Source organism: Arachis stenosperma, chromosome 4 (genome assembly GCF_014773155.1).
Source record: "Arachis stenosperma cultivar V10309 chromosome 4, arast.V10309.gnm1.PFL2, whole genome shotgun sequence".
Taxonomy (NCBI): Eukaryota; Viridiplantae; Streptophyta; class Magnoliopsida; order Fabales; family Fabaceae; genus Arachis; species Arachis stenosperma.
This window is the reverse complement of record NC_080380.1, coordinates 117,728,804-117,756,757: the sequence shown is the minus strand read 5'-3', so window position 1 is coordinate 117,756,757 and position 27,954 is coordinate 117,728,804. Positions and strand designations below refer to the sequence as shown.

General features: G+C 37.4%; 2 protein-coding genes across 3 annotated transcripts; both read right to left on the bottom strand.

Annotated features, from left to right (window-relative positions):
• Positions 1-6,838: 6,838 nt before the first annotated feature.
• On the bottom strand, positions 6,839-8,900 carry LOC130976183 (GDSL esterase/lipase WDL1-like). 2 transcript variants are annotated; one of them, XM_057900964.1, is made up of 6 exons: positions 8,730-8,900; positions 8,227-8,304; positions 7,972-8,112; positions 7,816-7,889; positions 7,545-7,694; positions 6,839-7,194 (listed from the first exon to the last, which is right to left on the bottom strand). In XM_057900964.1, exons 1-6 carry the CDS (start codon positions 8,838-8,840, stop codon positions 6,981-6,983), a joined length of 768 nt encoding a protein of 255 aa, XP_057756947.1. In that variant the 5' UTR covers positions 8,841-8,900; the 3' UTR covers positions 6,839-6,980. The 2 variants fall into 2 exon arrangements, with proteins under 2 accessions (XP_057756947.1, XP_057756948.1); XM_057900965.1 differs by having other exon boundaries at positions 7,816-7,877.
• A 3,980-nt stretch (positions 8,901-12,880) lies between these two features.
• On the bottom strand, positions 12,881-16,486 carry LOC130975374 (uncharacterized). Its single transcript, XM_057900180.1, has 3 exons — positions 15,725-16,486; positions 13,667-15,229; positions 12,881-13,561 (listed from the first exon to the last, which is right to left on the bottom strand). Exons 1-3 carry the CDS (start codon positions 16,484-16,486, stop codon positions 12,881-12,883), a joined length of 3,006 nt encoding a protein of 1,001 aa, XP_057756163.1.
• Positions 16,487-27,954: the final 11,468 nt, after the last annotated feature.

Sequence of the window (27,954 nt, the reverse complement as noted above, 5' to 3'; positions counted from 1 at the left end):
TATCCACAAACAAATTATAAAATTAAATAATTTTTCAACAAAACATACATATACACTTATCTTCAACAAGAAATACACCACTAAACAATTCATAAACAAAATAATTAAGGCGTTATTTAAAGACATAAATTAAATTTTTATAATATTTACCTATTTTTCTTCTTCATATCTACTAGTTATCTTGGTTAAACAAGTTAGATATGGACCACAAGTTAATCCAATAAAAGCCAAGAATAGAAAGGATGATTAGTAATAAATTAAATTAAACAAAACAGAAGAAAGTACAGCAATTAACAACTGAGGATTAACATAATAACTAACAAGTAACCATAAAACAATGGCAATACAAGATCTGTTACTTTGGATATATTTAGTTAATAACAGCCACAACATGTAATATATAAAAAGAACCTAGAGGAAATCAAAAAACAAGTTTTCTCCTCTAGCTATAATCAAAGGATTCCTCTTGCAAATTTGTGAGATGGCTTCAAATCCTTCAAGACAACAACATAGTTTATTAGGTGATTCACGTCTTGCTAAACCTGGATGGAAATTCATAGGTTTGTGGAAGAGAGCGTGGTACAAGATCCGAATGAATCTCCACTTTCTTTGGGTGGATTATTCAATATCATCGTCAAAACCATTATTTGTTTTAGATGATTCAAGACGAAAGGATCATCAACAAAAGTACCATAGGATGACAAGACCTAAATGTGTTAGGTTTCTTGCTAAAGCTTGGTGGAAGTTCGTAGGTTTATGTAAAAGAGGGTGGTACAATATTCGAATGAATCTCCCCCTTTTACTAACTTCTTCAAATTAGGTATTATATCATCTTTATTTATCAATTAATGTAATGTAACGAAATTAGAACATAGTTTATCTAGATAGCTTCTATTTTGTGAGGCATGTCTCCTTAATTTTGTTATCCGTGTGGATCAGAACCTCCAGAATAGCCAAAATCATGAAAAAAATACTGCCAAAAAAAAAAAACCCTTGTAGTTTTCTATTCTTTATTTGTGTACTTTTTAACTTTGTGCAATTTAAAAGTAACGAGCTCCCTGGGTTTTGAGTTGGGTTTTGGCCTTTGGGGGAGATATATAATTGCGAGAGGAGAATGATAATCCAGAGATAATAGCGGTAAATAAATAAATAAAAATCTGTCATTAATTTAGACAGAGTACCAATCAGTAGGCTAGGACAAGTTGAGATGTTTTTCAAAAGTTAAATATTTATTTTTCTTTGAAGAAAAACTAATCTATAATCTATAACAATGTATAATGCTAATAGATGAAGTTTGGTATCCAATTTTCTATTTCCTATTTTAATCTTACTAACATAATTTAAAATTATTTTACAGTTAGCTATTTCACTAACAGTTACAAAAATTTTACGCATAATCTCTGTTCAATTTTTTACTCCTACAATCTCTTTTTTTTTTTTCACAATTTTTTAGATTCTGCTTATTTATCTTTTAATAATTATCTAAATAAGTTTTTATGATGTCTTAAATTAGATAACAACTCAAAAGGTTGATTTTTGGACTATATATAAAATAAAAAAAAAGAATAATTAAAAGCTAACACGTGTTTAATCAGTAATAAATAATTTTTTATGAATCTTATTATAGTTTGAGGTATTTATTTAAATTATGTTTTGTTTAATTTTATGTTAATTTTTATTTGTATTGTGTTATTCTGAGTATGTATGTGAATACAGTATTGTACTTTAATGATCTGACTAGTAATGTAGCCTCATTTTAATTATTTATTTTTTAAATCATAAAAAATATTTTTTTTATTTCTTTTTTTTATAATTTCATTTAATTTATTCTTGCTGCTTCTCTTTTGCCAGTTCAATGCATTTTGTTGTATTTCTCTTATTGTCATCATTTTTTTACTTTCAACATCTTTGATATTACAAATTTTATTTAGTTTTATTGAAGTTACTTAATTTACGTTTAACTGCCGATATTTCTTTGATCAATTTAATTTAAGGAAAAACTGATTTTTTTATCTGATATGAATTCTTTATTTTTGTAAAACATATTCGCACCTATCAATGATGAAGGGAAGAAGTCTTATAAATGTTTGAATTAAGTACGATTTTAGTTTTTAAGGTATAGGTTAAAAATTTTTTTCATCCTTAATAATTTTTTTGTATACAAAATCGTTCTTAATATTTAAAACTAAATTTTAAAATCGTTATTTTTACTTAAATATTAAAATTTTGTACCAAGTTACTCATAATAAAAAAATTATAAAATAAAAAAAAGAAAGAAGAAGAGAAAGAGAATGTTTTTACTCTTGTAAAGGGAGAAGAGAAGAAGAAAAAAGTGGAAGGAAAGAAGAAGAAGGAGCTCCACCTTTATCTCAATTTTCGTCGCCACCTTCGTACAGTTTTAGTTTCTAAGGTAAAGACGATTTTAAAACCAAGTTAATGATTATGTTTATTAGATATTTTAAATATTTATTACAGTCTATCAATACTTATATTGATAGATTGTAATAAATATAGAATACACTAAACATTATTAGTACATAAATAAATAAAATATCTTTTAATATACAATACTTTTAATAATAAACATAGTCTTTTAATTTTAAATAATAAATATAAAATATATAAATACAAAAAATATAAATTTTTTATTTATAAGATTAATTATCATACAATAAAATTTTTATAATATTAAAAAATTATATTAAAATAATATTCTAAACTGCAAATAAAAATATAAAATAATTAAATTTTATTTTATATTACTTTAAAAATAATTAGATTATTATATTAAAATTTTATTAACTAATTATTTTATTAAAATACGTATAATATAATTTTTTATTAAAATATTTACAAAATATAATTTATTTAAAATATTGCATATAATACATAAAAATATTGTCTTTTTTTTTTCAAGTTTTTTAAGAAAAATGTTTTGAATAAAAATGGAAAAAACAAAAGAAAATAAGGAATGCGCATATCTTTTATGAAAAAAAAGGAAAAAATAAGAAAAATTGTTAAAAGTTGCGTTTAATTTGTTGCAGTGTTGTGTCTTATGATTTATTTATTTATTTATTTTTCAATGTGCTCTTTTTTATAAAAGATGTGGGTATTCTTTATTTTCTTTTTTTCCTTTTTTATTCAAAACAAATTTCTTAAAAAAATTTAAAAAAATGTCAATATTTTCATATATTATATATAAAATTTTAAAGTAAATTATATTTTATAAATATTTCAATAAAAATTTGTATTATATAATAATATTTTTAACAAAGTAATCAATTAATAAAATTTTAATATAACAATTTAATTATTTGTTAAGTAGTATAAAATAAATTTAATCATTTTATATTTTTGTATTGTAGTTAAGAATATTATTTCAATATAATTTTTTAATATTATAAAAATTGCATTGCATGATAATTGATCTTAATAAATAAATAAAAGATTTATAGTTTTTGTATTTATATATTTTATATTTATTATTTAAAAAAATATATTTGCCATTTAAAATATTATAAAAGATATTTATTTATTTATGTATTAATAATGCTTAATGTATTTTATATTTATTATAACTTATCAATGTCAATGTTCTTCTTTTATAGTAGGATGTAGGCTTGTAGCTTTTGATTTATATATGTTTAATGAAATTCAATAGTTTTATAAAATTATGACACATCTAATACACACAAAATTGTTGTATTTATATTAGACGTATATATTATTGTTGTCTACTGAAAATGTTTAATAATAAAATAAAATTAACCAAAAATAGCTAAAATTTGTCTTTAATTAGTATTCATTAATTATTATTTTAGCTGTTTTTTTTGTCTTCTTAGTAATAGAGCATTTTAGTTATTTTTAGTTATTATTTCTTTAAATAAAGGTAGTAATCTCGTACTTTCATTAAGATTTTTATGTTTTTAATCAATGTTTTTGAAAATTTCTTTCTTTGGACAAAATTAGTGATTTTCTTATTTTAGTTAAGTTTTTTGGTGCTTTAATCAATACCTTTTAAAGTTGTTTTGTACTTTGATTATTATAAGAAATTAGTGAAAGATGTTAGATAAGAACAAAGAAAAAAATGGACAACCAAAAAGACCTTTGGAGAAGCAAGAAAAGTGACAAAAGTTGAAAACAAACTAAAGAGAAGTTCAAAGAGAATTTGCAACCGTGACCTCTTCATACTCTATCAATAATAATTTGAGCTACAAAACTCCAAATAAAGTGATTCTAGTATCATTAGAAATCTGACATCTAAAACTTTCTAATGATATATAATCATTTATAGTGGATACTAAATCTAAGAGTATAATGCACCATTCTTTGCTATGGAAAGAGAGCTGAGCATAGTACCAGCCACCACCAATACTCTAACCTCTTCACCTTTGAAGGAACATAACATGAGTTTCAGAGGTTCAAATGATGTGCTCTCAGCGGTGTTAGAAAATAACATCCAGAGCTTTTCAACGATATATAATAATTTATAGTGGAGATTCATTTGGGCAATGAACAACGGGCATCTTTTAGCCCAAAAAACTCACTGCAAGGCAATACAACAAACACACTCAAACCTTCATTCAAGCCACAATTCACAATCAATCAAAGTCACAAAAGACCCATTAACAAGCAAAAATCTTCTAGAAATTGTTAAAAGATCTGAATTTGATGTAATTTGAATTTGGTTTGCATTTGAATTTAAGTTCTAGAATAGTATAAAAGCTCATAGATAATATATTGTGAGGGACACCTCTTTACCCATTTCTTTGGGCACACCCATTTTTCATTATCTTCTTCTTTATAATTCTTTTTTTTACATACTCCATACTCATTTTTCTTTTCTTCAATTATGAGTAGTTAATTCCTCCATTAAGGAGAGGAGCTCTATTGAATAATAATGAATTGATGTTATCTTTCTCTTCTTTTTGATTCAAGCTTTATTGTTTTGAAAGAGAGTTTTATTCTTTATTACAAGGATTCAAATTTATTCGAAAATAATTTGAATCTCACTTAAATTTTATGAGAACTTGAAAAAGGAATCATATAAATTGAACTTGAAACTCTTCTCTCATCATTCTTTGGATTTTGGATTTAGAATTTGATAAGTGACATTGAATCAATCTAAATCTAAATCTCAAGAATGATGTGATTTTGAATTAAAAATCAAACTTTATCTCTTCTCATGAGCAATTGATTAATAAATTGACAATTGAAAAAGTCAAAAGAAATTGAATCACTAAGAAATTGAAGTTCAGTTACTTATGATTTGTCATAAATCTAACTTTGTATGATTGAAAGGGGAGTGTGTCTCATTGATTCATGAAGATTCAATATCTCCAACCCTTAATGTTTTAATTCATATTACTCTTCTAATTTATTTATTGTTTTTTTAAGATTCATGTCATTTACTAGCTTTTATTTAATTCTTGCCCTGTAATGCTTGTCATTTATTTCTTATCTTTAATTCTTGTCATTTAATTGTTCTCTTTAAATTCTGGTCATTTACTTATACATGTTTATTGCTTTATTTACTTATGCACAATATGTCTTTCAGTTGATTTAATTCTTATTATTTTATTACTTTGTTACATTTGATATTTTTAGATTTTATTATTATTACAATTTTATTATATTTTACTTTTATATCTTCTAAATGTTTGTAAAAATACTTCTATTAATTTTGCTTCAAGTTATTTAAATTCCAGTCATTTATTTCTAGTTATTTATTTTAATGCCAAATTATTTAGTTTTATATTTATGTTCTTTGATTAATTCTCACTCGAATATGAATCATCTTACTTGAATAATCAATTATCATGGTTGCTTAATCCGTTAATATTTATGAAAACGATAACTCACTTATCATAGTATTACTTAATACAATTCCATACACTTTATTGGTAGTTATGCAAAAATTTCATATTTTCTAACATTACCAATTTACTACCAACACCACTTCTTCAAAATATCGACACTTTCTTAGATAGACAAGTGAACTAATGACTAATTTAAGTTAGTTTAGCTGTTTAAATTTTTTGTTATTTTTTTTCATTTCTTTAATATTCTTAACAATTCAGCCAAAATATCTCAAATTTCATCCAATAACCTGTTAAAAAGGAAACATTTGCCTTAAAGTTGATTTTTAACTAAAGAAAATGTCTTTTTTTTTTTAAATTAAAAATTATCTATTTAAAAAAATAAACAAATTGATCTGTTTAACCTGATAAACTTTCTTTTAAATAGATAAACTTTTATTTTGAACAACACTTGATTAACTCGCAAATTTAGACAGACTAGTCATTTTACTTTTTTAATTTTATCTATATAGAACTGTGTAAGTTTTACGTGAACAACTCAAATTCTTTTCCTCTTTGAGCATGTAACACACCCACTATGTTGTTGTCTAACCTTCTAGCTTCCACACCGTGTTCAGCATGTGCCAGTAAAAGTAGTTAATTTTACTTTCTTACAACATCAGTTAAAGGTTCACCACAAACAACAGAACACAAGAACAACTTGGTTAACACGCCAATCTTCAAATCCATGCTGCTTCCCCATGAATACATGGCTGAAGTTGAACAATGTGAAATGAACCTTCCAAAATCATCAAGAGTTTTGTGTGTCTAAAATATGATTTCAAACTACGATTGTGGTTACGATTTGTATGTTATGTAGCTGCTACACTTGGAGAAACTTCATTTGTTTGAGGATAAATCCCGCCAATAAAAGAAAAACGCAAATGCAATTGATTTAGAAAGCAATAACATTATCATGGCAACGGAAAGAAAAAAGATGTAAAAACAAATGCAATTCAATTGCACTTGAGTCTTCACCAAAAAAAAAAAAATTATTCCTCTTCATTATTGAACATAAAGAAACATATGAAATCTTGTATCTTCAAGCCAAAGCACGAAAGGCTTTAAATTTTTGGAATGCTGCATAAAGATTCTAAGAAATGCCATAAAAGATCAAGATATCTAGTCCCATTCCGAATCTCCATGGAAAGGAGAACCAGAGATATTTATAGTTGTCTTTCCATCTGGCGCGATTGGATCATAGGTCGAATCTTCTGCGAATTCGATTGGCATCGACTTCCAATTCAGACTTGGTTCCCACTCTGCTTCTTTGAGGACCTTCAATATCTCCTTTGCCACTATCTTGCTTCCCTCAGCTGTCAGATGAATCCCATCGCTATCGAATAGCCGAACGGCTAATCAAATTAAAGGAAATGCATATTCGAATCATTTTGAAATTGGTGACTACTTCAATAAAAATGTCTTTATATAAAGATGATAGTTAAGAATCAAGACATTTGACATATTTTACTCGGAAATGTTTGATAACCAAAAACATTTAGCCAGAATTTGTCTTATTTAGTATTTATTAATTGTTGAAATAATTAATGAATGCTAAATAAGAGTTCTAACTTTTTTTTGTCTTTCTAGTAATACCGTATTTTATCAATCATCTTTGCATGAAAACATTTTTGTATCAGTAGCCACCTTTGAAATTAACTACAAATGATACGAGAGCCCACTTACATGAAGCAAACCTCTCGCCAGTCTTTCCTTCTCTGAATAGCAGACCAGATGTCAATGGCCTTGATATTCAGGTCCCGGCAGAGTGACAAACATGCCTCGGAGTATATTCGACACGATTCGTTCGTCCTAAATGGCCGGCCTAGTAGATCACTGGTTTCATTCCAACAATTATAGTAATCATATGTAAAATGCATAATAACTTGTGTACAATTTTTGTGTCCGAAATTATAAAATCAATGATAGCAATTCAGGTACAGGTAGAACGCGAAACCTGTTTCCAAGAAGTTGTGGCTCATTGACAGGAGGAGAACCGAGAAATATGATGCGCGTCTTCTTCGAAAGGCTCTAGCAATCATTGACATTCATGTCAAACTTTGCAGTGATTGTATAAAAAGAAAATGCTGCTCTGCTGTGAAACTTTTGTTACCTTTAGATAGATAGCAATTTTGGTCATATTTTGAATGTATTCTTGGAGAGGTACATGTTGTCCGAGTCCACTCGGATGAGCAAGAACGGAATCGTTGCCACCGAAGTACACAATTATCAATGATGGTTGTTCAGTGGCATCCTGTATCAAGAGAATATATAGGGTAACAGATCAATTTGTGACACAACTTAATCACTACAAAAACTTCAAGATTCTTCAAATGCTCAAATTCGATTTGGTAGCGGATGAGAGTACCTTGGGGAAAATGTCTTGGAGAACCTGGAGAGCACGCCTTGAATTCCAACCAGTGTATCCTCTCAAAACTATATCCGCCTATGCCATGTCAAAATCAATGTCAAATGAGTTGTTATTCCATCAAAACTCCAATTATCCCTAAAATCATTTTCTTAGAACTAATTTCATCAGCTAACTTCTTTAAAATTTTTTGGTTTATTACCCTAAATCATAAATCTTAATTATAAACCTTAAATTTTGCTAACGGTTCACCAACTAAAAGTTGGTTGAGTCTTTTTTTTTTTCTTGTTTCCTCAAAAAGGCTGTTCATTGTCTAACTATTATGAATGAGCCTTTTAATAGTCTCTTTCGTAAAACAATTAAATATTACTACGATAATTTGTTCCAAAAAAAGAAGAAAGCCTTGAGAATGAAGACTGCTACTAGCACCACATCCTAAAAGAATCCTGGAGTAAGGATAATCCTCAGAAACAGTAATTTTATTTGAAAGAAAAGGAGTGTACCTTGCGAGCATACAAGTGAGAAAGGATGGCAGCCCAGCCTTGGTCGTAGAAGCTGTGCTGAACGATAGAAGAACCAAACAGCACGAACTGAGGCCTCTTTGGTCCAACCATCTTCTTAGTGATTAGTGATTACTTCACACTCACTGAATGATGGACAATGTGATCAACGTGTATAGACTTGATATGAGATCCTTTCTGCTCTTTTTTATTTATTATTATTATTTTTTAAATATTATTTATAAACCAAAATTAATTACCATAATTTGATTTATTTTTAATATATATTTTATATTAGATTCTAATGATTTTTTTTTTGGACAGTGGATATTAGATTCTAATGATTGATTTTACTATTTTAGTAATTAATTTTTTTTTTATTCAGTTGGCAACTTGGCATTTGGATGTTTGTGAAACTGTGAAAGGGCTGTCCGCCCTCCTTATCATGGGGCTTTCGTGTTGGTCCTCAACTTTAGGAACCCGCCCCTGAAAAATCCATCAATTAGTAATACTAGTATTTTATGAGGATAAATGCCAGACGAGAGGATCATAAAATGAATTATATTTAATTTTCAGTTAATCAATAATATTTAAAAATATATAATAAAATATATTATTAAATTATTAAATTAAAAAATTAAATTAAAAAATTGAATTAATAAATAAATAATAATAAAAGATAATAAATTTTGTTCGGTAGTCGGATTCCGGACAGGTTGGGTACACAAATGAAGAGGTGGATAGGTGAGGGTGCCTTAGCCTTGGTCGCGCTAATTGTGGGTTTGCCGAGCTAGCGAGCACTTGTTCTGGTGAATGGACGAGGGGGGGTGCCACCTGCAAAGACACTCCGACGCCTAAGTCAGAAAATGTGCAGGCGGAAAAAGTGATGTGGAAAAGTGACGTACCTCGAGGGGAGAGCCAATCTTCCCCTTATATACATGTCAGTAGTGGGCCCCTTATGAGGACAGGCCCATATTCCCAAGGACACTGTCCTGCAGCCGCGTGTGGGTCGTACAGGACACGTGTCCGGGTCGTTTGAAAGGCGAGGAGTCGGGTCGGGTGGAGCTCGGGCCAGGGTCGACCCGTCGGGTCTCCGGGTCGGGCCGTAACAGTGCCCCCACGCGCCAATGGTAGCCGTGGAGGCTGTCGATGGCGCGTTGTCTTGTCTCTTACTTGGGGTCGCCTGGTCGGCCGTTCGTGATAAGGACGTGCCCTCTGCGTGCGTGTCCTTTGGTTGCGCCAGCAACCGTTTCGTCGCATCGTTCTCCGTGCAGAGCATTAAGTGCTCTTAATGGGGTAAAAACCCTTGTTGAAAGGACCATTTTGCCCCCAGCCGTTTCGCGCTTTTTGGGAAGCAGTTTTTAAACTGTTTGGTTTTGTGTTTCTGCATTTCTCTGCACTTCCCATTCCTCTCCTTCTTCTTATTTGACATAAGACCTCAGAGTGTTGTTGCGGCGTCTTTGTTCATTCTTCCTGCATTCTCCCAGACTTGCAACTTCATCTTCCTTTCATCAATTTAGGTAACTTTCGAATCAATCTCCTTTTTATGCATTATTTTTGCGCGTTGTTGTTTGGTTTTTTGCTATTGTTGCGTAGCCTTTTAGTTGCGAGTAGACGTGTTAGGGGGGAAGATACCATTCCAGGGTAGGCTTTTTCTTGTTCTTTTCGCCATTTTAGTCCTGATTGGCCTTGGTCGGGGGGTCGTGAGGGTAGTGTTTGTATTCGGCCTGAGCAACCGATCTCTTAGACTGACTGGATGGTCCCCCCATGTAGGTATGGCTCGCACGGTTTCCCGGGCTTCCGTTAACCCCGCAGCATACGATCAATATGCTTGGGTCGTATCCGATGTGAGGGATTCTCCCAATCAAATGGGCGAGGAGGAGCTCACCGAGTTCCGATAAGCCGGGTACTTATGTGGTGGGACCGACGAGGAGGCCAATTACGATGTTTTCGTCCCGGCTCCTCACGAGCGATTGTACGAAATCAACTTCCAACCCCGTCAGGTCGCCGACTGGATCTGGTTCTATAAAGCCATGTTCACTCAAGTCGGAGTTCGTATTCCGTTTTCAGCCTTTCAAATGGCGCTTTTAAATCGGATTTCCGTGTCACCGTCGCAGTTGCATCCGAACAGTTGGGCCTCGATCCGCTGTTTCGAGATGGTCTGTGAATATCTCGAACTGCCGGTGTCCGTGGATGTCTTCCTCTTCTTCTTCACCCTCACAAACCCTTCCAAGGAGGGGAAACACAGGAAAGGGTTCATGTCCTTCCGGGCTGCCCAGGGTCGGAAGATTTTCGGATTGTTTGAAGATTCCTACCATGGGTTTAAGGACAAGTATTTTAAGGTCCGTCCTGCCAAAGGTCGTCATCCCTTTTGGTTGTCTTTGGAGGGGGTACGACTCATCCCGACTTATTGGAGTTTCGGGGCAGGGTCCAACACTTTTATTAAGGTAACTTATAGAAGCATGTCGGCGGTGGATAAGCAGATTGCCGAGGTGTTGATGGCGGTTTTTGGGAAGAACCCAGTAAATCCCCATCTCCTCATGGGTGACCGGGAGTCCGGTCGTAATTATATTTGTGAGAAGCTTTTAACTTTACCCTTTACCTTTTTTCCTTTTATTGATATTCGTGTGACGACTAACCGACCTCTTTGCTTTTCTGCAGTGGATATGTCTGCGTCGGTGACGGGTCTTCCCGACTTGTTTCAAACCTTTCTTGGTGGTGGTGATGACGAGGAGGGTGACGAGCAACCCGCCCCCGAGGGGCCTGATGCTCCTCCGGAGGACAAGGATGTTTCCGAGCAAAAGGCCGCGACCGACGAGATCGGCACCTCGGCTCAGGGCGCCGCGGTTGAAGGTGGCAAGGCGATCCATGTCTCCCCTCTCCGCGAGGTGATCGGAACCGGGGGTTCCGAGTCTAACCCGGATGTTGAGGTGGAAGAGGTTCCCAACCCGAAGAAGAGAAAGAAGGCCTCCACGGCGTCGTCTAGCCCTGAGGGAGTCCTTACTGTCATGGAGAGGAATTTCGACGCCGGGCACTTCATAGACTCCCAGCTGATCCCCGGTACCGAAGAGTACTTCCACGAGTCGTCTCTTGCCGGGCAGGCGAGGTGGATGTATCGCACTCTCCTGCGTGGCGCGGTCATAGCTCGGAAGGCCGAGTTCGAACTGTCCGGTATGGAGTCTCTCCGCCGGAGGTTGGATTCTGCCGGGAAGGCCAATAACCAGCTAAAAAGTGAAGTTGAGACCCTTCGGGAGCAATTGACTCAATCTTCGGAAAAGTTGGATGCTGCCGAGAAGAAATCCACCACTGCCGAGCAGAAAGCTACCGCCACTGAACAAAAGGCAACCGCTGCTGAGAAGAAGCTGAAAGAGTCGGCCACGACGGTTGAACGTTTAGTCGAGCGTGAGATGGCTCTGGAGGGTCAGGTCGGCGAGGCGCAAAAGCGTGTGGCCGAGGTTGAGAAAGAGAAGCAGGCCGTGGAGGCCGAGCTGTCGACCTGGAAGGCAAAGTATAAGGACGTCGTCAAACAGGGCAAGGGTGCGATCTTGGCTACCGAGGAAGCCCTCAAAGCTCAAATCAAAATTGTTGCTCCTGACTTCGACACGTCGGCTATTGGTGTCCGCAAAGTTATCCAGGATGGCAAGGTTGTCGACGTCCCTAAAAAATGAATCCTTTGTTTACAGTTTTTGCCTAGCTGCTTTGTCTTGACTTGTAAACTTTATTTAGTTTTTTAGCCGTTTTTGGCTTGTGAACAATTTTACGTTAGCCGTTTTATTTTGGCTTTGCGATCAATGTTCGTTTTAATCGTCTGTTCGTGTTGTCGTGGTGAACTTTTCTTTATTCGTTTGGTGGTATGTTTCTTTTAACCGTTTTTGGTTTATTGTCGTCACTTATGTCGATGGCCCATGGCCTTTTGCGTAGTGGTTCCGGTTGTGGTTAACGGGTTCCCGGGGTGATCAGTCCCGGGGACGTGCGTCGTCGTTGGTCGTGATGGTTTATCTGGAAAATTAAGTGAAAAAATAGGAGAGAAAATTTGCACAAGTATATCTTATTCGGTAATTGTATAAAGGACAGGTAAGTCGCTATGAGAAGTTCAAAAGATAAATTTGCGAATTGACCACTTACCTAGCCTGGTCGGTTTGTCGGGCCTTCCCCTAGGAGTAGAATCTTCTTAGGTTGTCCGCATTCCATGTTCTCGGGACTTCCTTGCCGTCAAGTCTTTCTAGCTTGAATGCTCCTTTTCCCATCGCTTTCTTGATTCTATATGGGCCTTCCCAGTTGGCCGCTAGCTTGCCTTCTCCAGGGGTCGGCAGGCCGATATCATTTCGTCTCAGGACGAGATCGTTTGGCTCGAATTCCCTCTTGAGCACTTTGGTGTTGTAGCGCAGAGCCACTCTTTGTTTTAGCGCCGTTTCTGTCAAATGGGCCATTTCCCTGGTTTCATCTATCAGGTCCTTTTCTACGGTTTCCTCCACTCCCTTTAGGAGCAACCGCGGGCTTGGTTCCCCGATCTCCACGGGTATTACCGCGTCCACACCGTACGTCAGCCGGAAAGGAGTTTCTTTAGTAGATGACTGTTCGGTCGTTCGGTAGGACCAAAGGACCGCTGCTAGTTCATCGGCCCAAGCACCCTTTTTATTGTCCAACCTCTTTTTTAGCCCTGAAAGGATAACCCTGTTGGCGGACTCCACTTGTCCGTTCGTCTGAGGGTGTTCTACCGAAGAGAACCTTTGCCTTACACCCAGGCCGCTGAGAAATTCAGTGAACTTCTTGTCAGTAAACTGTGTGCCGTTGTCCGAGATGACGACTTCTGGTATCCCGAATCGTGTTATCACCTGCCTCCACATGAATTTTCTGCAATTGGCCGAGGATATGCTAGCCAGTGGTTCGGCTTCTATCCATTTGGTATAGTAATCAATTGCCACTATGAGATATTTGACCTGCCCAGGGCCGACCGGGAAGGGCCCTAAGAGGTCGACTCCCCACTGAGCGAATGGCCGGGAGGTCGTTAGCAAGCTTAACTCGGAGGCCGGTGCCTTGGCAAAGTTGGCGTTCTGTTGGCACTTTATGCACTTTTTGACAAACTCTTTGGAATCTGCCATCATCGACGGCCAGTAGTACCCAGCTCGGATTAATTTCCTTGCTAGGGCTTTGCCTCCGATGTGGTGCCCACAGCAACCCTCATGGACTTCCCTGAGGACATAGTCCGTCTGGTCGGGGTGTAGGCACTTCAGTAGGGGTTGGCTAAGCCCTTTTCTGAACAGCTGTCCTTGGATGACGGCGTATTTGGCCGCTTCTCTCCTTAATTTCGTCGCATCCTTTTCATCACCAGGGATTTGGCCGTGTTCTAGGAAGTTGGTGATGGGGTCTAGCCATGAAGAACTTAGGGTTGTTATGTGTAGTGCAATTGCTGGTTCTCTTGTCATGCCTTGGATGAGAGACCGGTTCCCCTCCCCTGGCTTTGTGCTGGCCAATTTTGATAGAAGGTCTGCCCGTGTGTTCCTTTCTCTGGGTACGTGTTGGACCGTGACCTCTTCGAACTTCTGGCTCAAGCTTTTAACCTTTTCCAAGTGCTTCTGTAACAAGGGGTCCTTGGCTTGGTAGCTGCCGTTTACTTGGGAAGTGACGACTTGGGAATCGCTGCATACTTCCAGCCTTCTTGCTCCGACCTCTGCCGCTAGGGTCAAGCCTCCTATGAGGGCTTCGTATTCTGCTTGGTTGTTCGAGATGGGAAACTCGAATCTAACCGACTGTTCGTATACAACCCCGATCGGGCTCTCCAGGATGATCCCGGCACCTCCGTAGGTCTGGTTGGAGGCTCCGTCCACATGGAGCTTCCACCGTGTACCCATGTCTTCGCCTGGGTCTCCTGTTACTTCAACCAAAAAATCCACCATGGCCTGCGCCTTGATGGCTTGCCGGGGCTCGTACCGTATGTCATATTGAGAGAGTTCGATAGACCAAGTCATCATTCTTCCCGTCAGGTCGGGTTTCTGGAGAACTTGCCGGATCCCTTGGTCCGTTCTGACGACAACTTGGTGACTTTGGAAGTACTGTTTTAACCTTCTCGAGGAAGTTAGGAGTGCTAAGGCTAGCTTTTCCAACTTGCTATACCTTAATTCTGCTCCTTGCAGGGCCCTGCTTATGAAGTAGACTGGCTGTTGGGCTTTCCCGTCCTCCCGTACCAGTACTGCGGCCAGGGCTTCGCTTGTTACGGCAAGGTATAGGTATAGTGGTTCCCCGTCCCTTGGCTTCCCAAGAACGGGAGGTGCCGCCAGGATTTGCTTGAAGTGTTGAAAGGCTTCTTCGCATGCGGGTGTCCACTCAAACGCCATCCCTTTCTTCATGAGGTTAAAAAATGGCAGGGCCTTTGTCGCCGAGGCTCCAAGAAACCGGGAAAGTGAGGTCAACCGTCCTGCCAACCTCTGGACGTCCTTGATACAGCCCGGACTCTTCATCTGGAGTATTGCCTGGCATTTCTTTGGGTTAGCTTCTACCCCTCTCTGAGTTATCATAAATCCCAGGAACTTGCCGGCTTCCATGGCGAAGGCGCACTTGAGGGGGTTCAGCCTCATACCGTGTTGACGGAGGGACGCAAATACACTTGCCAGGTCGTTTAAGAGGTCGTCAGGTCGTGTTGATTTTGCCAGGATGTCGTCCACGTAAACTTCAACTGTTTTCCCTATGAGGTCGTGGAATATCCTGTTCATCAGCCTTTGATATGTCGTCCCCGCATTTTTCAAGCCGAATGGCATTACCTTATAGCAGAAAGTTCCTCCTGGCGTTATGAACGCCGTTTTGTCTTCGTCTGGTCGGTGCATCGGTATTTGATTGTAACCGGAGTAGGCGTCCATGAAACTCAGATACCGGTATCCCGCCGCGGCGTCGACGAGTGCATCTATGTTGGGGAGGGGGAAGCAATCTTTGGGGCATGCTTTGTTAAGGTCAGAGTAGTCCACGCACATTCTCCACCCGCCATTGTGTTTTTTCACCAATACCACATTTGAGAGCCACGTCGAGTAGTCCACTTCCCGTATGAAGCCTGCTTCTAGGAGGCCGGCCGTTTGCTTGGCTACCTCCTCTGCTCTTTCCGCCGACATCTTTCTCCTCCGTTGAGCCACTGGGCGTGCTTCCGGCTTGACGGCTAGATGATGTGAGATGATTTTTGGATCTATGCCCGGCATGTCGGCTGGTGTCCAGGCAAACAAGTCCCTGTTGGCCCTTATCATTTCAATCAAGGGCTCCTTCAGCTCAGGTGGGAGGTTCTTGTTAACGAATGTGAACTTTTCCCCTTCGTCACCGATTCTAAGCTTCTCCAGGTCCCCTTCTGGTTCTGGCCTCGGCTTGTCCTCTACTCTGGCATCAAGGTCGGCTAGGAATACGCCGGATGCTTCTTTGGACTTTTTTCTAAGGGAAAGGCTGGCGTTGTCACAAGCGACCGCCGTCTCGAGGTCTCCTCTTATGGTCCCTATGGATCCATCATCGGTAACAAACTTCATAACTAGCAGCTTGGTATTGATTATGGCCTCAAAATCATTGATTGTTTTTCTTCCCAAGATGATGTTGTAGGCTGTGGAGTCTCGGAGAATTACGAATTCGGCCATCGCCGATCTTCGGCCTTGCATCTGTCCCACCGAGATCGGTAGGGAAATAACTCCGTCCGGTTTGATGAAGTGGTCGCCTAACCCGATAACCCCGTGCTGGTGAGTCGTCAGGTCGGCATCCTTTAGCCCTAGTGCGTCGAACACGTTGCGGAACATGATGTTTGAATCAGCTCCTGTGTCGACAAGGATCCGTTTGACGAGGCCGGTTCCCACTCTGGCCGTTATGACCATGGGGGGTTTTCCGGGGCGTCGCTGAACCATTGGTCTTCTGGGCCGAAGGAAATGGACGGAGGTTTTTTGGTACTTTGCACCGGTGGGGATGAGATCGCCAGAACCTTGGCGTCTTTCTTGTGTGCCGACCGGGATTTTGGTGCAGTGTTTTTTGCCGTTACCACGTTTATCACAGTGAGGCCATGGTCTCTGTCTTCAGGCTCCTGTCGCCGCTTGGCCGAGCGTGTCTTGCCTTCCTCGTCTTGATCACGATAACGTCTTCTCGGCTCCCTGATGAGATGGGAGAACGCTGCTAGCTTTCCTTCCCTTATCGCTTGTTCCAGTGCATCCTTCAGGTCGAAACAGTCCTGTGTTTGATGGCCATACCCCTTATGGTAATCACAATAAAGGTTCTTGTTTCCACCCGTACGGTCCTTAAGTGGTCGGGGTTTCGGAAGAATTCCCTTCTCAGCTATTTGTTGATAGACTTCCACGATGGGGAGGGTGAGTGGAGTGTAGTTGGTAAATTTTCCGACTCGAGGGAACGGCCTAGGTGTTTTGTTTGATGTCTCTTCTCTGCCCTTTTCTTTTGTTCTCTCACCGTCGCCACCGGACTGCCGAGCCTGGCCGTAGACGGACTGCCGTTTATTGGCAGCCACGACTCGGCTGACTTCCTCGTCGTTTATGTACTCCTTGGCCACCGTCTGGATTTCATGCATTGTCCTAACCGGCTTCGTGGTAAGGTGTTTTCGGAAGTTCTCGTTGAGGAGGCCGTTTGTCAGGCAGAGACTGGCCACTGAGTCGGTTAAGCCGTCGATTTCCAAGCATTCATCGTTGAACCGATCTAAGTACCTCCTGGTCGGCTCTCCCGGTCTCTGGGTTACCCCTAGAAGGTTGATAGGGTGCTTGGCCTTCACGATCCGCGTTGTAAATTGGGCCAGGAATGCACGGCTGATGTCTGAGAAACTGTATATGGAACCTTGAGGGAGGCCGTTAAACCATCTGATCGCTGGCCCTGCTAATGTTACCGGGAAGGCGCGGCATCTCACTTCGTCCCCCACTCCTTCCAGATTCATCCTGGCCTCAAAGGCCGTGAGGTGTTCGAGAGGGTCTTGAGTTCCGTCGTATCTCATGTCCGTTGGTTTGTCGAAGTGTTTCGGCAACCGGACCTCGAGGATAGATCGGTGGAACGGCGTGACGCCCATTATCACAGGTTGTCGTGTTCTCTCGGATCTCCCTTCTCCGTCTTCACGACCTCTTGCCGTTCGGCGGGATTGTCTGCCGCGAGAGTAGATGACTGTGTCATTCCGTCTTCTCGGAATGGGTGACTCCTCTCGCGTGCTCTCTGCTTCCATCCGGGATGCAGATATGCGCCGTGAGCGGCTTCGGTGAGAGCTCTCCTCCTCGTTCCCGGGAGATGGGGTGTAGCTTGGATCGGTAGACAGTCCATCCCTCTCCCGGTCGGCTAGCTGTCGCTCTAGGTTCTGGACTCTGTGGCGTAGCTCCTGCATTATTATGGCGCTATCGCCGCCCGTTCCCCCGAATGGTCGTGTTCTCGTGCGTTGTTGAGGGGATCTCCGCCCTCCTCTTTGCGAGGCGACGGAGGCTGCCCCCTCCGCTCCGGCTGCTCGAGCTCGGTCGCCGGGACCTGGCGCGACTTCCATTCAGGCAAAGGTCCCCACAGACGGCGCCAATGTTCGGTAGTCGGATTCCGGACAGGTCGGGTACACAAATGAAGAGGTGGATAGGTGAGGGTGCCTTAGCCTTGGTCGCGCTGATTGTGGGTTTGCCGAGCTAGCGAGCACTTGTTCTGGTGAATGGACGAGGGGGGGGTGCCACCTGCAAAGACACTCCGACGCCTAAGTCAGAAAATGTGCAGGCGGGAAAAGTGATGTGGAAAAGTGACGTACCTCGAAGGGAGAGCCAATCTTCCCCTTATATACATGTCAGTAGTGGGCCCCTTATGAGGACAGGCCCATATTCCCAAGGACACTGTCCTGCAGCCGCGTGTGGGTCGTACAGGACACGTGTCCGGGTCGTTTGAAAGGCGAGGAGTCGGGTCGGGTGGAGCTCGGGCCAGGGTCGACCCGTCGGGTCTCCGGGTCGGGCCGTAACAAATTTTAATAAATTTTTAATATTTTTCTTTTATGATCGCGACTTGGCAGCAGAAAAATACAATCTGGACTGTTAAATTTTGACGGTTCATTTTCAATATTTCACACATGCTAATACTGTTCACCTTTTTTCCATATAAGGAAGATTCACTCTATTATTGATATTCCAACAGGCACTAACATGATTATTGTGCTGCTTTTTTTCATATAAAACAATCACTACAAAATTGTTATAATTTAATGGTTAAAGAATGTTTAAATAGTATAACTTCAATGAATCAGGTATTGATTTCTCACGGTAACTATTTTAGATTTAAGACCAAAAAAATATGAAAGAACTATAAACACTTTGATCTTTTTGAAGCCAACATGGACGAAAAAAACATTTTCAAGCTAAATAACTTACATAAAGGATGAAACCGTTGATATCCTCTATGCTCTTCTTTTATTGATGTCCACAACAAATCTCGTCCCTTAAATCTAGATCATTTAGGATTTTTTTTTATATTAAATCATGTTCCAATAAATATACTGAAATAGGTGAAAAGCTTCCATAATTATATGATAGCTATAATCTTTTTTCATCACCTCTATAAATGATATATAAATATTAGACGATCAATTTTTTTAACTAAAAATAATTAAGTCAAATTTACATTCACACACTTTTTTTATTTTTTATTTATTTTTTTCTTTTTTTCAATCTTTTCCTCATTTATTATCATCATTATTATGATTATCATCATTTTTTTTTTACCTTCTCTTCTTTCACTACCACTACTATTATCATCATCTTCTTCTTTTTTAACGTCGTTGTTATGTCGTTGTTGTTATCGTCTCCTTCTTCTAAAATAGAATAAGAAAAGAATACAACATTATGTTTTATGTATCATTTTTTTTACACAATTCTTTTTTAATATTCTCCTAATCGTCATCGTCATTATTTTCTTTCAAAAAAATAAAAAAAAAATTGTAGTATTTTATTTTGTGTCATGCTTAAAAAATTTTGATGTCAAAATAAGAAAAAATTCTTATGCTACAATTAAAAATTTTTGGTGTTATTTTTTATTTTATATTTTTTTCAAACAATTCCTCTTTATTTTCATATTTTTTTTGTTTTTTACTTCCATAATTTTTATTATTTTATCTTCTAAGAAAAATAAAAATAAAAATTAAACAAAAAAAAGAAGATATGCAATTTTTTATTTCATTTTTTGGTTTATCCTTTGTAACATTAGACATAAAAAATTTTAAAAGCAAAATGCATAATTTTATAAATAAAAGCACAAAAATTCTGCACCAAACAAGAAAAAAAAGAAGATTAAGAAAAACAAAAAAAAAATTGTAGCATTATGTTTTACGTGTCCCATTTGGATCTTGTAAATTTTGTTTTTCACTTAAAATGATAAAGTATGATCTTTCACCATTTATTTTATAAGTGAAATAAAGAGAAAACATTCAAATATGATAGATCACACCAAACCCTCTCAAGTGAAAAACAAAATTTAGAGGATTAAAATTCTTACGTGTTAGTGTTAGAAAATTTCAATGTCAAAGTTAAAAAATTTTAGTGCTATTCTGTTTCAGGTATGCTACACATATAAGCTTTTTTGCCTTACAAGTCCTACAAGTTGGCACAAACCCAACAAAACACATGCACATTACACTCCCACATTCGAGAGTAAATACACGCGCGTTACTCAACTGTTTCCTGTTTCCAAAGCGCGCTACTCACCATTATGAACAACTATTCTTCTTCTTCCTCGATGAAAATCACAACTGTCATTTTTTTTTCGCGTTTCTCTTCCTCATCCTCTTCTTCTTCCTTCTTCTTCTCCTCCTTTTTGGTGTTTCTCCTCCTTTTTTTTGCGTGATTCATCTTCATTGTCGTGTTTCTCCTCTTTCTTCTTTTGATTTTGCAACATCATCTATTTTTTTCTTTGTTTGATTTTTTCCTCCTAAAAAGAATTACGAGAATATGAAATAAGAAGATGAAGAGGAAGCAGCAGCAGAATATGAGGAGGAGGAAGAGGAAGAGTTTTGAATTATGCAGAACTTATCAGAATAAAAATACACACAAATATCTTCGTTTTACACCCAAATATCTTCGTTTTACACCCAAATTTGCTGCAAATAAAGAAATAAATTATGCTATGTGTATACTAAAATCAGCCACCAAAGTTAGCCACCAGTATAAAATACATACTGGAATACAACATTGAAAATAAATTAAAACACACATGTATTTATACACAAATACATTGGTGGCTGATTTTAATGGCTGACTTTAGTGTATAAATAGCATTTTTGTACAGAAAAATATTTCCTCTAATGCTGCATTTTCTTCTTCTTCTTCTTTTCCTTATTTCTTGCTTTCTTTTAGTTAAATGAATGTAAGTTCATCCTCTTCCAAGTAATTTTGCAGCATTATGTGTTTCTTTTTCTTCTTTATTTGATCTTTTTGTTTTTATTTTTGTTAAGAGAGTAAAACAAGAAGAAACTTGAGAAGGTAAAACAAAATAGAAAAAGATGAATAAGAAAAAAGAAGATGATGGTTATGATGATGAAAAAACAAGAAGAAGCAGCAGAAGATGAGGAGGAAGAAGAGGAAGAGTTCTGAATTATGCAGAACTTATCAGAATAAAAATACACCCAAATATCTTTATTTTACACCCAAATATCTTCGTTTTACACCCAAATTTGCTGCAAATACATAAATGAGTTATGTTACGTATACACTAAAATCAACCACCAAAGTCAGCCACCAGTATAAAATACATACTCGAATACAAATATACATTGATTCTTAATTTCGTTTCCCTTGTTATTTGTGCTCCGAACTCTTGTAGAAAAACCTGCAACCTTTGAATAATTCTTGTAGAATTTTGCAGCATCTTCAAGGGTGTTAAAAGTCATCCCAGTTTTGGGGACAAACTGATCATCAACACCACAAAAAAGCTTCAAAATACACCCAAAATACACCATATTAAAACAAACATAAACTATAGAATGCAAATACAACTATAAAACTATCATAAAAAATAGCGAAACCAGATTCATGAATCATAACTAAATAGAAACTAAAATAATTCAACTAAAAGAATAAGACAATTCACCCTCCATCAGATGAAAAGTCATAAACTGCAAATACACCCAAACTTTCCTAAAATACACCCAAATATTCTTGATCTACGCCTGAACATCTGATATAAAATGGACAGAATTATATTAATTCTAATTAGAACTAATACATTAGATTCAATTCAAACAAGGAAGAATTAACAGCAAATTTCATAGGCAAGGTTCACGCATTATTCAGCTACACAATCAAAAACTACTCACTGAATTCAAATTTAGATTCAATTACTAACTAAAACTAAATCATACCTCAGGAACTTCATTGGATTCAGTTTCAAAATCCACTTCGCTCTGGTTCATCTGACAATCTGAAGTTGAATAATCCATTATCTTCAAAAACGATTTTAGAGCTTGATGTCAAAAAACAATGGAAATCGAGAATAACGAAGAAAGAGAACAGAGAGAGAAAAGTACGTAAATGAAGAAGGAGAAAGCAGAGAGAAACGCACGTAAACGACGAAGGAGAAGGCAGAGAGAAACTCACGAAAGAGATCGAAGAGAAAAGGCAAGAAATTTGAAAAAAGAAATGAAATATTTTCAAAAAAGAAAGATATATATTCGCGCATTGATTGAGTTAAAAATCTGTTAGAGGTGCGTGAAACATACATGCATAACAAACGCGTTTGAGCATAACATCAATTAGAGGATTTGTAAGACTTGTATAGCTAAATCACTTGCATGTAGAGATTAATCCATTGCTCTGTTTTATGTTTTTTTCTAAACAAATCCTCCTCCTTCTTACACTCGCATAATTCTTATTGTTTTATCCTTTAAGAAGAATTAGAGGTGTCTGCGGATCGGATCGGATCGGATAAGGACAAAAATTCGATCCGATCCGCATTAAAATAATCAGATTGGATCGGATCCAATATCCGCAGCTTTTAAGGTTGGATCCGATCCGATCCGATCCGCACATTTGCGAATCGGATCGGATCGGATATCGGATATCGGATATATCCGCAAAACACAAAAATATTTTTAAAAGCTTATTTTTATTAAAAAAATAATAAAATTTATTTTTTCTATTCTTTTAAATATGTTTACTCTTAAAATAATATTAAACATACTTTTCTTAAATAATAAATTAAAATAATATAACATATATGATAATTATTAATTGAAATAAAATATAAAAAGAATATTTACTTATTTATTTCTTTAATTTTGCGGATACGTACGCGGATATGCGGATCGGATATGCGGATATCAACACAAAATCCGCAATCCGATCCGATTAGTGTGCAGATCCGATCCGATCCGATTGATGATTTGATTTTTGACGGTTTAGAATTTCACTAATGAAATCTCGTTGTAAAGTATAGTTTCTAAATCAAACAATAATCCTTTCATACAAAAAGTTATTTGTCACTAGTACAAACCCCTAAAATTTATAAACCGAAGTATTTAAACCTCGGATCGTTCTCCCTAGGATTTACAATAAAGTGTCTTGTTATTGGTTGTGAGTTATTTTAGGGTTTTTGAGATTATAGACAAGAATTATAAATGGCAAAGGAAATAAACTAACAACTAACAAAGCTCTTGACAAGATATGAGAACTAGAAGTCCTATCCTAGTTATCCTTCTCAATTGTGATGAGAATTGTGTATTGCTCCCACTTAGTTAACCTCTACCATGGAGGAAAGTCAAGTGGATGAATCAATTTGATTCCTCAAGTCCTAATCAACTCCTAAAGGAAAGACTAGCTTTAGAGGCATTCAAATCAATTAGCAACTTCTAATTATCAACCAACAAAAGAATTAGATAACTCAAGAGTCACTAATTACTCTACCTAGGCCAAGAGGAACAAAACCTACACTAAAATCCAACCAAACATTTCATCAAACACTTGGAAGGCACAAAAGAAAAGCAAAGCAAATTGACAACATGAATAGAATCTAACAACATTCAAATGTAAAGAATTAACAACAACAATTAAAGGAAACAAGATCTACATGAGTTATCTCTTATTGAATTGAAAGAAAATGGAAGGAACAATAGTAGATCTACAACAAAACATAAGAACAACATAAAGGAAATTACAACAAAAGAATAGAGGAAGATGAATGTAACAACAAAGAATTGAAAGGTAGAAGTAGAAGAAAGCAAAGATTAAAATCTAGATCTAAGAACCAAACCTAATCATAATTCTAGAGAGAAGTGAGAGCTTCTCTCTCTAAACTAATCCTAAGTATATTCTCTATATGCTTCCCTAATTGACTAACTAATTGATGATTGATTATCATCCCCTTAATCCTTCATCCTTTTATTCCTTTCCCTTAGCAATTGGCGCCAAAAATGGGTTCAGAAACCCTCTCAAATCGCCAGGCACGTGTTGCATTTGTGAGGTCATGTGCCGTCATCGACGCGTGCACGTCCCTGGCTTCTTTTGCAATGTGCGCGCGAGCGCCTTGTGCGCGTGCGCGTGCATGGCCTAGATCAATTCTTTGGCTTTTAGTGCTTCTCTCCACTTGCATGCTTTCTTCCTTGCTCCCTTGATCCATGCCTAACCTATTTCATCCTGAAATTACTAGCAAGCACATCAAGGCATCTTATGGAATCAAAGAAGAACTAGAATTCATCAAAATAAGGCTTAAAAAGCATGTTTTTACACTTAGGCACAAATACGGGAGAGATTACAAAACCATGCCAATTCATAGGTTAAATGCGAGAAAAGGTTATCAAAATACCCTAAATTCAATACAAGATAAACCTCAAAAATGGGGTTTATCAACCTCCCCACACTTAAACCTTAGCATGTCCTCATGCTAAAATAAGAAGGAACTAAGGGTTATGACATTTATTGAATGCAACTAAACTATATGAATCCTATCTAAATGCAATTATCTAAGCAAATGGAAGTGCTTAGTTCAAACAAATCAATTCCCAAGAGAGCATGTGCAAGCACAAGAGCTAGGCAATAGGAATTAAGTCCAAACCACAATTGTATTGAATTATCAAAAAGAGTTCAAACTTGCAAGAATATAAATAATATGGGTGAACACATGTGATTGAACCTTTGAACCCTCACCGGATGTGTATCCGCTCTATTCACTCAAGTGTTTAAGGGTTAATTCACTCAATTCTCTTCTAGTCATGTTTTCCAAAATTTGATTTCCTTCTGACAATCAACACTTATTCAATGCATGCATACATTCATCATGAGGTCTTTCATTTAGGTTGTAATGGGGTTAGGGTCAAGGTAGGATCATTTATGGTTAAGTGGACTAGGATTTGAATCTTTGATTAGCATAGACTTTCCCACCTATCTTATATAATGACCTATACAATTAAGTACTAATCTAACTACCCATTCTTCACTTTTTCACATACTCATGCATTTTCTTTTTATTTCACTACACTTATGCATTGATTCTTATTGAGCTTCACTTTGGGGCATTTTGTCCCCTTTATTGCTTTTCTTTTTTCTTTCTTTTTCTATATATATTCTTTTCTTTTCTTTTTTTCTTTTTCACTTTTATTTCTTTTTCTTTCAAACTATATACAAGAACATCAATGCATAAGGTCTATACATTTAATCAATACATGAGTATGTTCCCAATTCCTAAACATGAAAGTGTACTACCCTTTGATTCACCCAATGTTCCCAAGCCTCACCAACTTTGAATAATAAACACTCTCACTAGCCTAGGTTAATCAAAGATCCAAACAAGGACTTTTCATTGGTTTTCCACCTTGGGCTTGTAATGTGATAAAATGAGAATAAGTTGGTTAATCATAGGCTCAAATCGGCTAACAAAGGAATATAAAAGGGTTGGCCATTTGGATAAGTGAGCTAATGAAGTGATGGCCTCAATCATATAAATGCATAAATACAAGAAATAAATGGATATATAGAATTAAGCAAATCAAGGATCACAATTATAGAAAGAGAGCAATTTCACACAAGAATGAAAAATAAGTGGTTATAAAATGTAACCACATCAATAGGCTCAAGTCTCACAAACTTGTGTTCTCAATTCAATACATGGTTCACAAAGTATGAAATTCAAGCAAGTTTCACCAAAAATTTTCTTTCAATCAATTGGGTTAATGCCCTATATTTAAACTTCTTGAAAAATCTCAATGTTTGACTAAGCATTGTTGTGATTGAAAAATCCAAAAATTTCCTTAGTTCACCCTTTCCTTTTTCACTTAAAACCAATTTCTTATGCAAAAAGGGTGACTAAGTATTTGCAATTCAAAGTATGATTTCTAATCACAACCACAAACTAAAAATAAAGATATGCAAAAATGTATAAAGAAAAATTCAACTAAAAGTATGAAAGCTATCATCTAAAACATCTAAAGATATCCATAAGCATCAAAATATCTAAAATCTAAAATAAGCAGTAAAGGTATCCAAAGTAAACTAAAAATGCATCAAAATGTATACAAAAGATATGCCAAAATAAGGTAACTAAGAAAGTGTCCAAAATGTTCACCGGTTCCCTCCCCACACTTAAGATCAAGCATCGTCCTCGATACTAAACCGGAGGATCAGTGAAAGGTACAACGGTAGGTGCCGAAGCTGTCTGGGGCGGTGAAACTGGCTCTGGCTGTGGCTCTGTGGTGTCTGGGGCAGCTGGAGGAGCATCCTGCTGAGTCGGTGCCTCCGCATCCTCCTCCTGATGATCCTGCTCATCGGAGGCCGGAGAATCGGGAAGCGGAGGTAACTCAACACCCAGGGAAATAAGTGCCTGGTCCATCCGATCTAATCGGCGTCTGACATGGAGTCTCTCACGCTCTAGGAATCGGAATAGACGCTGGACCAGTAGGTAAGTAGGCTCAGGTGCCACAGGAGGAACTGTAGATGAAGATGGAGCTGCTGTAGTAGAAGACGTAGTGGGCAAAGATCATCTGCCAAGTCCTGGCCTCTCTAGTCAAGTGAACGAATAACATCCCCTTGGGCTTGGTGTTGGTCGCATCCATAACCCATGCAGCATTTGGTAACCCAATCACGCGCCTAAGCGCCTCATAGTCAAAGGTCATGGTATGGATAGCTATCTCTGCCTGCTGATGTGCACACAAGTCATCAGGAATGTGCCGACACTGCAATGCCTCCGCTATAGCAGTCTCAGTAATCATAACCTCTCTACCCCTCACCTGAACCGAATCCAAAGTCGGATGGAAGAAGTTGCAGTAGAATTCCTTCACCCAAGATATATTGATATCCCCCAAATCTTGGTCAACAAAGTCCAATCCCAACTCTAAGATGCGACTAGTAATGGACCGTCTCACATCATTGGGAAGGAGCAATTTCTTCTCAGTATTCAGCTTTGTTGTTCGATATCTGGAAAATCGAAGCTCACAATAGAGATTGGGAAACTTAGTCGGATCGGTAGAAGGTAACTGCTGATTTTCTTTTTCTTCATCATTTAATGGATTCTTAGCATAATGCTTGTAGATGGAGGGAATAGAAGGTGCAGAGAGTTTTCTTTTCTTGGAGGCAGTGGCTATGGCCTTTCCTTTATCCGACATCCTGAAAAATATGATAGAATATATAAAACACTTAGCATGTAACAAAGAAGGCATGTTCAGGATACAATTGGCTAATACCAATCATGATGTTGCAGTGAATATGCAAAAGTGAACAAGTAAACCAAGGATGTAATGCTTCATTAAAGTCAACAACTCATATTCAAAAGGCAATAATATCATCATATATTATTTTATTTTATTATATATATATATATATATATATATATATATTTAAAGAATTGTTAAAGAGGGTTAAAGGCGAGTGGAAGTTAAATGGTTAAGGAGATTAGTGAGTTAGAAAGGTGGATTAGTGCTATGATGATATATAAGCTAAAAGAAAAGAGAGGTTGTGGTTCATGTTCATAATGAATGATGCAAATCCGGGAAATGGAAAGGCAACGGAAACTAGCCCAAAAGTGAAATAAAGACCGAAATGAAACTAATTTTCTTGAAAATCGGGCAGCATTCCGGCTTAAAATTGGACGTTCCCGGATAGCAAAATAGCACAAATAGCAAGAAGGCAACATCAAATAAACACAGCAACAGTGAAATAGTATGCAGGAAACACAAATTGCACAAAATAGTACCCTAAAAAGCAGCATACACACCCAAGAAAACAGACAGCAAAGATGCACGTATGGAGCACTTATCAGGCCTAGAATCCTCTATCCAGTCCTAGCTACC

Bases quoted from the DNA above. Each gene is read 5' to 3' on its own strand.
- LOC130976183 (XM_057900964.1), bottom strand. From the start codon at position 8,840: ATGGTTGGACCAAAGAGGCCTCAGTTCGTGCTGTTTGGTTCTTCTATC. The intron at 8,113-8,226 runs GTACTCTCATCC...CTCTTGATACAG, and splicing joins TCCAAGACATTTTCCCCAAG to GATGCCACTGAACAACCATC. The intron at 7,695-7,815 runs GTTTCGCGTTCT...GAATGAAACCAG, and splicing joins CCACAACTTCTTGGAAACAG to TGATCTACTAGGCCGGCCAT.
- LOC130975374 (XM_057900180.1), bottom strand. From the start codon at position 16,486: ATGTTCCGCAACGTGTTCGACGCACTAGGGCTAAAGGATGCCGACCTG. The intron at 15,230-15,724 runs GTATTGGTGAAA...ATGATAACTCAG, and splicing joins CGACGTGGCTCTCAAATGTG to AGAGGGGTAGAAGCTAACCC. The intron at 13,562-13,666 runs GTCAAATATCTC...ATGTGGAGGCAG, and splicing joins TCCCGGTCGGCCCTGGGCAG to GTGATAACACGATTCGGGAT.